Source organism: Mandrillus leucophaeus, unplaced genomic scaffold, assembly GCF_000951045.1.
Source record: "Mandrillus leucophaeus isolate KB7577 unplaced genomic scaffold, Mleu.le_1.0 Scaffold255, whole genome shotgun sequence".
Taxonomy (NCBI): Eukaryota; Metazoa; Chordata; class Mammalia; order Primates; family Cercopithecidae; genus Mandrillus; species Mandrillus leucophaeus.
In genome coordinates, this window is record NW_012102643.1 from 896,334 (window position 1) to 908,477 (window position 12,144).

Genomic DNA, 12,144 nt, shown 5'->3' on the forward strand with positions numbered 1-12,144 from the left:
AAAAAAATATATATATATATATATATATGTGTATGTATGCTAATGAATACAATCAAATATTCAGAGGCAGCTGCCTCCTTACGAAGACTGCTGGAGGAGAAGTATGTGATACTCTGAGCTTGACTACTGAGAAAAAATTGGTTGTAACATCTCTGGACCCTTGATGGGAGGAGAGAAGCTGAAAGAAAGGGTATTTTCAACATTTTGAGCAGATCTTGGAAGAATATATACCAGACTCTTAATGGTGGTGATTTTGGGAGGTGAGGTCAGGTTAAGTGTGGGATTTTTTTCTGTTATGCACGCATTACTTCAGTAAGCAGGAAAAAATAGCAATAGATGAGCAGCGTTTAGTGATTTGAGGTGATGAGCAAGAGACTGCAGGGTTGAGGGGTGAGGTTGTGATTTTCTAAACAAATTTTTACTCATTTGTTTATTGTAGTAGAGATGGGGGTCTCATTATGTTGCTCAGGCTGGTTTTGAACTCCTGAGCTCAAGTGATCCTCTTGCTAAGGCCTCCCAGAGTCCTGGGATTACAAATGTCAGTCACCACATCCGACCAGTTGTGATTTTTGAGTTTGAGACGCAAAAGTCCTAGTTCTGGCTGGAGGCAGGCACACCTTGTCCTTGTAAGCAGCCCTCCTCTCCCATCCCATTTCCTAGTAGAAGGAGAACTTGATAATCAATCAATCAATCAATGGGCATTTTTGACTCCCCAAATTCCCACCTTAAATCTTGGCCATTGTCATCTGATGAGACGTCGTCAACGTGGATCTGGTCACAATCCTATGGAAAATGTGACAAGAAGAGAAAGAGAGAGAGAGAGAGAACGTGCCTTGTTAATCTGATGTAGCCTTTAAGGGCTGGCTTCATAAGCTGAGGGCTGGGATAACCACTGCATTGGGAGTCATCAGGCTCGGGTTCTAGTCTGGGTTTGGCCACTCAAGGTTAGATGTCCTTAGGTTCAATCTCATCCTCTTTTTCTGTTTGGTTTCCTTATAAATGAGCAGGTTGACTGCAAGGAAAGTGACCATACAGTTACTCATCCAAACAGAGATAGTTTTGTAGTAAAGGGGGCTGGTATTATACTAGGGGGATAGGTGCAAACCAGGACACCCCTAGGTCCCCAGCTTCCCAGGTATGGCCAGACATACGGTCACCCTGGCCATATGGTGGACCTTCGTTGAAGGTGTTCCGTGTTCCCGCTGCTTGAAATGCTCTCCTGCCTTCACCTGCTTAGTGAATCCTGTGCTTTTCAAGTATTAGCTCCTGGAGGGACACCTGCTGTGGGCCATGATCTGTGATCATCATTTACTGAGCACTTACTATGTGCCAGGCACTATCCCCCGGGCTTGCCATTCAACAAACTCCAATGCCATGCTGTTTCCCATTCAGATTCCTTGGGGAAACACCTCTCTCTGTGGGACAAGACCATGGGGTGGAGGCCGGGCACGGCGGCTCACGCCTGTAATCCCAGCACTTTGGGAGGCTGAGGCAGGTGGATTGTTTGAGGCCAGGAGTTCGAGATCAGCCTGGCCAACATGGAGAAACCCTGCCTCTACTAAAAATACAAAAAATTAGCTGGGCATGGTGGCACACATCTGTGGTCCCAGCTACTTGGGCGGCTGAGGCATGAGAATTGCTTGAACCTGGGAGGCAGGAGGCTGCAGTGAGCTGAGATCACACCACTGCACTCCAGCCTGGGCGACAGAGCGAGACTCTGTCTCAAAAAGAAAAAAAAAAAAAGTGAAAAAGCCGATTCTCCTCTCAGAGCCTCCAGAAGGAACGCCAGTGACACTGATAGGGACTCCTGACCTCCAGAACTGTAAGAGGACACAGGCGTGTTGTTTGAAGCCAGTAAGTGGTGGAAATTTGTTACAGCAGCCCTGGGGAACAAATACACCAACTTTTCAGATTAAGTGAATGCAGCTGGGTTTCTGGCACTTTGCAGCCAAGAGTCATGAGGGATGCCACGTCCCAAGTGGAGCCTACACGATGCACAGCTGCCAACTCCGCCTGCATCATGAAGTGCACTCATGATAGCCTGATGGGGCAAACATATCATGAGTGCACTTCATGATGCCAGCAGAGCGATACGATGATATGTTGATGGGGTAAAAAGTGTGCGGGGGTATCAGCCCCTACAGTACTGGTTCAGGGTGCAGGCTCTGGAATCTGACCGCCTGGGCCTGGATCCTGGATCCAACCACTTCCCAGTGTGTGACCTTGAGCGAGGGGCATGACCCTCGTGAACCCCAGAGGCCTGATAAATGGACCTGATAACTGAACCCACTTCCAGATGAGGTGAGAAGTGAGACGCTGCATGAGAGCACTGAGAACAGTGTCGGGTGCACAGTGGGCGCTGCATATGTGTTAGTTTCTACCACTGTGTTAAGATCTTACACATTTTCCCACATTTTAGTTGCAAGGTGATTTCTGGAGGCAGCTGCCTCCTTACAAAGGCTGCTGGAGGAGGAGAAGCACGTGGGACTCTGAGCTTGACTACTGAGAAAAAATTGATTGCAACATCTCTGGACCCTTGATGGGAGTAGAGACGCTGGAAGAAAGTGTACTTTCAACGTTTTGAGCAGATTTCTTTTTAGACAATTGGACAAGCAAAAAGCTTTTTTTTTTTTTTTGGGACAGAATCTCGCTCTGTCATCCAGGCTGTAGTGTAGTGGCACAATCTCAGCTCACTGCCACCACCTCCCAGGTTTAGGTGATTCTCAAGCCTCAGCCTCTCGAGTAGCTGGGACTACAGGTGTGTGCCACCACGCCTAGCTAATTTAGGAGAGAGGAGGTTTTGCTATGTTGGCCAGGCTGGTCTCAAACGCCTGGCCTCAAGAGATCCTCTAGTCTCGGCCTCCCAAAGTGCTAAGATTACAGGTGCGCCTGGCCAAAAGCTTTGAATTTATCTTTGAGAATATAAGTTTTGCAGGGGGATGGTGGGAAACCCCTGCCTCATTCATTTTTTTTCTTTCTTTAAAAAATAGAGATGTTGCCCAGGCTGGTCTTGAACTTCAGGGCTCAAGTGATCCCCCTGCTGTGGCCTCCCAAAGTGCTAGGATTATAGGCCTCCATTACTTTTTTTTTTTTTTTTTGAGATGGAGTCTCGCTCTGTCACCCAGACTGGAGTGCAATGGCCGGATCTCAGCTCACTGCAAGCTCCGCCTCCCGGGTTTACGCCATTCTCCTGTCTCAGCCTCCCCAGTAGCTGGGACTACAGACGCCCACCACCTCGCCCGGCTAGTTTTTTATATTTTTTAGTTGAGACGGGGTTTCACCGTGTCAGCCAGGATGGTCTTGATCTCCTGACCTCGTGATCCGCCCGTCTCGGCCTCCCAAAGTGCTGGGATTACAGGCTTGAGCCGCCGTGCCCGGCCCTCATTACTTTTTTAAAGATACATAAGGTAGTCTTGTTGTTATGGTGATGTTTAGGGAGGCAAGGGAGGGGTCAGTGGCATCTGGGGCAGCCCGGGTTGCCTCGTGGGGAGCTGGCCTGGAATCTGAGAGAGGGGTTGGCAAGAGGGTAGTGTGGCTGCTGGTCCCTCTTCGGCCCCTTGAATGGGTTTCAGATTAGAAAGGGTTGTGCTGGAAGGTGAGGCTTGTTTCCAGAGTCCTTGACACACATGGGCCCAGGCACAGCAACTTTGTGGCAGACAAAGTGTGACTGCCATTCTCACCTCTGCATAGGACCCTGCATCTCTGTGGCCCATGGGCAGCACCCTGGGTTTGGACAGTGGTGTGCTCTTAAGGCCTGGAGACCAATGGCAGCAGGGAAGTCCCCCCAGGTGGCTTCCTAGGGGTCAGCTCTGGGCAAATGGGAGTAAGCAGATGGCCAAGAACATGGTGGACGCTAAAGGGTGACCCTGAATGAGAAACTCTTTGGGAAGTGGGGGACTGGAAGGACACTGAGTGAGCACTCTTGGGCCAGCAGACATCTGGTTACACCTAAGCTTTTACTGCTCATTATTTCGTATTTCCTTTCTTTCCATTTACCCAGGACTCTGATCAATGCTTGGTGGTCTCAGGTATAATTTATCTACTCTCCCCAAGAAGGAGTGATCTTTTCTGCAGTAGTCAAGCATGATGATACTCTCTACATGGAAAGAATCTAGAGCCATGTTTTCTAATATGGTAGCAATTAGCTGCCTGTAGCTATTTACAGTTACATTGAAATTCAGTAAAGTTAAATAACATTAAAGATTCAGTTCTTTAGTCCTATTTCAAGTGCTCAAGACCTACATGTAGCCAGTGGTTACTGTATGAACGGTGCAGATATTTTATCATCGCAGAAATCTCTATTGGACAGCGCTGCTCTAGACGGGTGAGGGAGCCGGACTGGCAGCTTCTCTACTGTGTTGATAAGTTCAGTTAGGCAAGAGCCTGCAAACTGGCCTGGAGACATATCTACTTAGCCCATCGCATGCTTAAATTTTTTTGAAGCAAAGGGCAATATGTAAACTTGGGGGATATCCTCTGTCTTTTCTCTCTGCCTCCTCTTCCCTTTCTCTTCTTGTTCTTGCTTTCTCTCCAGATTTTCAGCTACCTCCTTCAGCCAGGGCATCCATTTACAGTTTCCCACCATCTCTACTGGGCTTGCTTCAGTTTACATTACCTGGATCCTTGGCCCCCGTAGGCATGTGAGTCTGAGACCTCTGACCCATGACCATATAAATGGATGGCCTAGGACGAGCAATCCTCACATGTGAAGGAAAATGGGATTTTAAAGGCAACCGCTGACTTTACAGACCCAGGCGCAGAGGAAACAAAATGAACAGATACCCCCAGTTCACTGCTTTGCCTGAAATTGGAAAAAAGCCCCGTCCGCCCCCCAGGCCTTCCCTTAAGCTCTGGAACCACTCCTGGGGTCACCCGGGCTCTGGCCCCTGGGCAGGGTTCCATGCGCTGTCTTTGATGTCAGGGGAAAGGCATTTGGGGAGGCTCTGTTTTTCTCATTTGGAAGGGGATTGTTGGGGGCGCTAAAGTGTGACAACAGTAGCGATCACATTTCGGTCTTAATAAAATACCGTGACGCTCAGCTAGACGCTACCTCATACTCCACCAGCTGACCTGGATCGAGTTACCCCTTGAGCCAGCTCGGAGGGGAGCTGGACTGCGCAGAGGCCATGAGGATGGGGGAGCCTCCGGGGAAGAGAATCCCACCACCCTCAGTGCTGCCATCCCTCTCCTAGGTATGAGGGTGAGGGGACTGTAAGTCAGAGGGGAGACTTGTCCACACGAACTGCAGGGTGCTTCTGGTCTCTTCCAGCTCAAAGTGTGAGTATCTTGTAGGGGTCTGAATGGGATCTGCTGGCACAGACAGTGGAAGGGTTCCCATAGGGTTGACACAGGTGAGGTGCAGTGGGGCTGAGGACCGGGCCCTGATGCAATCCCTGTCTCGAGGGATTTTTACTTTCTGACCCAGAGTAACACCTGCAAAAAGCCTTGTATAAAAATGTCCATCATCCTGGTGAGAAACTGGAAAACACCTAAACTTCCCTTGATGAGGTCGTAGCTAAAGAAAATGTGGTATATCCATTCAGTGGAATCCTACCCAGCAGTGCAGATGGAGGTGGGTTTTTTTTTGTTTGTTTGTTTTGAGACAGAATTTCACTCTTGTTGCCCAGGCTGGAGTGCAATGGCACAATCTCGGCTCACTGCAACCTCCACCTCCCAGGTTCAAGCAATTTTCCTGCTTCAGCCACCCGAGTAGCTGGGATTACAGGCATGCACTACCATGTCCGGCTAATTTTGTACTTTTAGTAGAGATGGGGTTTCTCCACGTTGGTCAGGCTGGTCTTGAACTCCCGACCTCAGGTGATCCACCCGCCTTGGCCTCCCAAAGTGCAGGGATTACAGGTGTGAGCCACTGCCCCGGCCAAGGAGGTGAAGTTTTATGCTGGCACATGGAAATGGTTCCAAGACATCCTGGAGTGTGAAAAACGCAGGCTAAAGAATCATACATCCAGCCGGGCGTGGTGGCTCACATCTGGAATCCCAGCACTTTGGGAGGCTGAGGTGGGCAGATAACTTGAGGTCAGGAGTTGGAGACCAGTCTGGCCAACACAGTGAAACCCTGTCTCTATTAAAAATACAAAAAGTTAGCCGGGCATGGTGGCATACACCTGTAATCCCAGCTACTTGGGAGGCTGAGACAGGAGGATTGCTTGAGCCCAGGAGATGGAGGTTACAGTGAGCCGAGATTGCACCACTGCACTCCAGCCTGGGTAACAGAGGAAGACTCTGTTTAAATAATAAAAAAAAAAAAGAGTGATACACCCAGTATGATGCCATGTATATATTTATAAAATCCCATTAAAACGTGAGATTTTTATACAGAGTTAGGAGAGTATATAACTAGACAAAGAAAGATCTGGAAACCCATACATCTGGCTGGAAGCAACAGTTTCATATGGGAAGTCACTGGGATTGGGCTGGTGGTTAAAGGAGGGTTTAGCTTATTGAAATACTTTCATTACAAAAAAATGAGGGTCAGGTGTGGTGGCTCATGCCTGTAATCCTAGCACTTTGGGAGGCCAAGGGTGGATCTCCTGAACCCAAGAGTTTGAGACCCGCCTGGACAACATGGTGAGACTCTGTTTCTACCAAAAATACAAAAATTACCCAGGTGTGGTGACATGTACCTGTAGTTGTAGCTACTTGGGAGGCTGAGGTGGGAGGATCACCTGAGCCTGGGGAGGTCAAGGCTGGAGTGAGTTGTGATCACACCGCTGCACTCCAGCCTGGGTGAGAGGGTGAGGCTGTGTCACAAAAAAAAAAAAAAAAAAAAAAAAAAAAAAAGATAATGTGTGTATGTATTGCTTTTGAAAAATAATTACAAATATCTCACTGAGATAGAGACAAAAATCTCTATCATTGGACAGAAACGAGTATTGGACTAGGGATAGAAACCAGTATTTATTTAAAGCTTTCAATGTGCCAGGGACTATGGCCAGCACTTTCTATATATGTAGTGGGTAACTAGGAGAAAATGAGGCAGAGAGGAGTGTGGGAACATGCCTGTTATGGGTTGAACTGTGTCCCCAACAAGATGTTGAATGTGACCTTATTTGGAAATAGCGTCTTTGCAGATGATCACATTAAGATGAGGACCTTCAAGTGGGCCTTCATCCAATATGTCTGTGTCCTTATAAAGGGGGTATTTGGACACAGAGACAGACAGAGGAAGAATGACAGGTGATGATGAGGACAGAGACTGGGTGACATGTTCTCTATGAGTCAGAGGACGTCCGAGACCACCAGGAGTTAGGAGAGAGGCAAGGAACAGATTCTCCCTCGCAGGCCTCAGAAGGAACCAACCTTGATCTTGGACTTCTCATCTCATGAACTGTGGGACGGTAAGTTTCTCTTGTTTAAGGCATCCAGTCTGTGGGACTTCGTAATGGCAGCCCAAGCAAACTCAGATGTGCCCCAGGCGAGGGGAAGAGGAGCCAGCACCCGGACCCATCTGCTTTCAGAGCCTGTGCTCAAGATCTGTCTATCCCAAGACTATAAAAACACCTACTATGGACCCAGCACCGCATCAGACAATGATGGGTCAAGAGAAGGGAAGCTTCTTTCTTCTCCGAGAAAACATCCAGTGTCGGGGGATGGGAGAGGAGGCCCTGGGGACCCTGGGATGGGGAACCACGGTGACTTCCGTGGAGGCTTCAGCAGTGGCATCTGGGGCCGGGGTCATAGCCGTGGATAGGGCCTGGGCCAAAGCCGAGGAGCTCGCGGAGGCAAGACCAAGGAAAAGGAGCGGACGTCCACCCCCAGGCTGGGCCGCCTGGTCAAGGACATGAAGATCAAGTTCCTGGAGGAGATCTCTCTCTTCTTCCTGGCCATCAAAGAGTTTGAGATCATTGACTTTTTCCTGGAGGCCTCGCTCAAGGATGAGGTTTTGAAAATCATGGCAGTGCAAAAGCAGACCCACGCCGGCCAGCGCACCACGTTCAAGGGATTTATTGCCATTGGTGACTACTACAATAGCATGTTGTTCTGGATGTTAAGTGCTCCAAAGAGGTGGCCACCGCCATCCATGGGCCATCATCCTGGCTTAGCTCTCCATTGTCCCCATGCGCAGAGGCTACTGGGGGAGCAAGATCAGCAAGCCCCACACCGTCCCCTATAAGGTGACAGGCCACCGTGGCTCTGTGCTGGTGTGCTTCATCCCTGCACCCAGGGGCACCGGCATCGTCTCGGCCCCCATGCCCAAGAAGCTGCTGCTGATGGCTGCTATCTATGACTGCTACGCCTCAGCCAGGGGCTGCAGTGCCACCCTGGGAAACTTCACCAAGGCCACCTTTGACGCTGTCTCTAAGACCTACAGCTACCTGACCCCAACCTCTGGAAGGAGGCTGTATTCGCCAAGTCTCCCTAGAATTCAGGAATTCAGGTCAGGAATTCACTGACCACCTTGTCAAGATCCCACCGGAGTCCCTGCAGAGGACCCAGGCTCCAGCTGTGGCTACAACATAGGGTTTTTAATACAAGAAAAATAAAGTGAATTAAGCTTAAACAAAAAAAAAAGAGAGAGGGGGGGCTTCAAGGATGAAATCTGGTTCTTGCCCTCATGGTGCTATCATGCCACTGGAAAAGACAAGGCAAAGAGGCACGAAATACCAAATTGCTGATTCAAGATGTGTACACACTGATCACCTTCTATGTGCCCAACACTGGCCTGGGCACTGCATGTGTCTTGGAGTTGTCCCCGTCTCCTCTCTCTGACATCCTGCCACCCATTCATCACCAAATCCTGCTGGCTTTCCCTTTGACATGTACCCACAATATGACCATTCTCACCTCCTCCACTGGTCCAAACCACCATCATCTCCCACCTAGATCAGAGGTTAGTAAGCTATAACCAGGGGCCAATCTGGCCTGTCGCCTGTTTGTGTAAATAAAGTTTTATTAGAACACATCTATGTTCATGCATTTACATCCTGTCTGCTGCTGCTTTTGTGCTACTGCAGAAGAACTGAGTAGCTGAGACAGGTCCAGTATGACGTGCAAAGCCAAAAATATTTACTATCCAAAAATATTTACTATCTGGCCCTTTACAGAAGTTTATTGACCCCTGGCGTACACCTACAGTCACCTCCTCACTCTTCCTGCTCCTATCCTTATCTACCCGCTATCCTCCCAGCCCTAGTCTCCATCCAGCAGCCAGAGGCATCCTGTTCAACCGTAAGTCGGATCATGTCCCGCTCCTGCTCAAATCCCCACAATAGATCCCACCTCCCTCCAGCTAAAACCACAGTCCTCACAATGGACCCTGGCTCCATGTGGTCTGCTCACTCTCAGGTTTATCACCTCCCTGATCTCATCTCCTACCCTCTCCTTACCATGCTGCCCACACAGTGGCCTCCTGCAGCTCACTGCAGCCTCCGCCTCCCCGGTCAGTGATTCGCCTGCCTCAGCCTCCCGAGTAGCTGGGATTACAGGCATGCGCCACCACGCCTGGCTAATTTTTGTATTTTTAGTAGAGACAGGGTTTCACCATGTTGGCCAGGCTGGTCTTGAACTCCTGACCACAAGTGATCCGCCCACCTCGGCCTCCCAAAGTGCTGGGATTCCAGGCATGAGCCACCGTGGCTGGCCTGGAATAGTTTTAGATTGACAGAAAAGTTGCAAAGATAGTACAGAGAGTTCTCATACACCTCACACCCACTTTCTCCTTTTGTTAACATCTTCCTTTAGTATGCTGCATTTGTCAAAACTAATAAGCAGATAGTGTGAACTACTGTCAATTACTTATTCAGATTTTTAAGGCCTTCCCACTACTGTTCTTTCACTGTTCCAGGATCCGAAGGTGGATACCACATGACACTTAGTCGTCCCGTCTTCTTAGGCTTCTCTGAGCTGTGCCAGTTTCTCAGGCTTTCCTTGCTTTTGAGGACAGCGTGAAGGAGAACTGGTCAGGTATTTTGTAAAATGTTTGTCAACTGGGATTTTTCTGATGTTTTCCTCATGATTACACTGGGTTCCTGGGTTTTGGGAAGGTCACAGACATAGAGTGCCATTCTCTTCACATCACATCAAGGGTCAATATTATCAACATGACTAATCACTGTTGATGTTGACCTTGATCACCTGGCTCAGGTGGTCTTCATCAGGGTTCTCCACTCCGAAGTTACTATTCCCCCCGTCTATATTGTACTCTTTGGAAAGAAGTCACTATATGTGGCTCACACTATGGGTGTGGTATCTACAAAAGTTACCTGGAATTTTTCCGCATGGGAGATTTGTCTATTCTCTCCACTTATTTATTTATGCAATCATTTATCTACATCAGTATAGACTCATACACACTTATTTTATACTTTGGGTTAGAATCTGATTATTACATTATTTATTTCATTATTCCAGCTTTTATTTTATTTTGCTCTTCTTTTTACTTTATTGTTCCAGATTTGGCCATTGGGATCCGATAGTACATTGTTTATTTTATTACTCCAGCTTTTATTTTATTTCGTTGTTCTTTTTATTTTATTTTTCTGGATTTGGCCCTTGGGAACTCTTTCAACTGGATCCTGTGTTCCTCCGGCATAACTCATCACTTTGGGTTTTTCTGAGCAATTCCTTACTTTATGGTGCTAAAAGATGCTCCAGGATAATCATATAGTTCTTGGCCCAGCCCTAGAATCAGCCATGTCTCCATGGAGCTCTGGTTCCTTTTTCTTGCAGTATGGTATTAGAAACTATTATCTGAGTATCCTCATTGCTACAAGGGTGTCATTGCTTCGGGGCTCAGGTAACACAGCAAAGTCTTCAGTTTCCTTTTTTCTTTTTTTTGAGATAGAGTTTCACTCTTGTCGCCCAGGCTGGAATGCAGTGGGGTGATCTCGGCTCACTGCAGCTTCTGTCTCCCGGGTTCAAGCGATTCTCCTGCCTCAGTCTCCCAAGTAGCGGGCATTACAGGTGCCTGCCACCACACCTGGCTAATTTTTTGTATTTTTAGTAGAGATGGGGTTTCATCATGTTAGCCAGGCTGGTCTCAAACTCCTGACCTCAGGTAATCCGCCCGCCTGGGCCTTCCAAAGTGCTGGGATTACAGGTGTGAGCCACCGCATCCAGTCAGTCTTCAGTGTGGTTTTTTTTTTTTTTTTTAATTATAAAATATGGCTATTCCATCTGCTTGCAGGTGCGTTATGAGGCAAGGGGCAGGTGCCAAATAAATGATACAAATTATAGTCCAGACCCCTCTTTTCACCAGTGTGGAAACTACAGCTCAGACAGGATCTGCAGAAAACTTCTGTAAAGAGTCACAGGGCATGGGGCCGGGCGCGGTGGCTCACGCCTGTAATCCCAGCACTTTGGGAGGCCGAGGCGGTGGATCACGAAGTCAGAAGATCGAGACCATCCTGGCTAACAAGGTGAAACCCCGTCTCTACTAAAAATACAAAAAATGAGCTGGGCGTGGTGGTGGGCGCCTGTAGTCCCAGCTACTCGGGAGGCTGAGGCAGGAGAATGGTGTGAACCCAGGAGGTGGAGCTTGCAGTGAGCCGAGATTGCGCCACTGCACTCCAACCTGGGAGACAGAGCAAGACTCCGTCTCAAAAAAAAAAAAAAAAAAAAAAAAAGTCACGGGGCATGGATGAAGGTATCTGCTGGGATTGCAGGGGCCTTCCAACTTCAGCAGCGATGACTGCAATTTGTCCATTTGTCACATGCTCTATAACTCCAGTGTCAGCTTTAGGGTGATGTTAGTCTTATAAAATGCATGGGAGAGCATCCCATCTTTTTCTTTGCTCTGTAGTTTGTGCTGGATGAGATTTATCCTTTCCTTGAAGGTTTGTTGGAACTCTTGTTTAAAACCAGCAGGACCTGGTGCCTTTTTTGGGGGGGGGCACCAAAAACGCACTTCCTCTTTAATGATTTAACAAATTTTCATGATCTTTGGTTTGTTTTATTTATTTTTTATTTCCACTTGGGCTAATTTCAGTAATTTGTGTCTTCTTGAAAAGTGTCAATCTGACCTAGATTTTCAAATTCATTGGTTAAAACAGCGTACCTGGCATTCTTGTAATTAAAAGAAACGACCTCCCCTGAATTTTAGTAAGTCCACCCTTTCATTCTGGATGTTGTTTATTGATCTCTCTCTTTTCCCCTTTGATTAAGTTTGCTAAAGCCTTATTTTAA

The 12,144-nt window shown here is 48.0% G+C and overlaps 1 protein-coding gene across 1 annotated transcript in view; it reads right to left on the reverse strand.

Moving 5' to 3' along the window:
• EYA2 (EYA transcriptional coactivator and phosphatase 2) overlaps nt 1-12,144 on the reverse strand; it is a 229,198-nt gene that overhangs the window by 19,294 nt on the left and 197,760 nt on the right. The window contains exon 11 of the mRNA XM_011983749.1: nt 725-783. Within this exon, the coding sequence (XP_011839139.1) occupies nt 725-783 (59 nt within the window). The remainder of the gene's footprint in view (nt 1-724; nt 784-12,144) is intronic.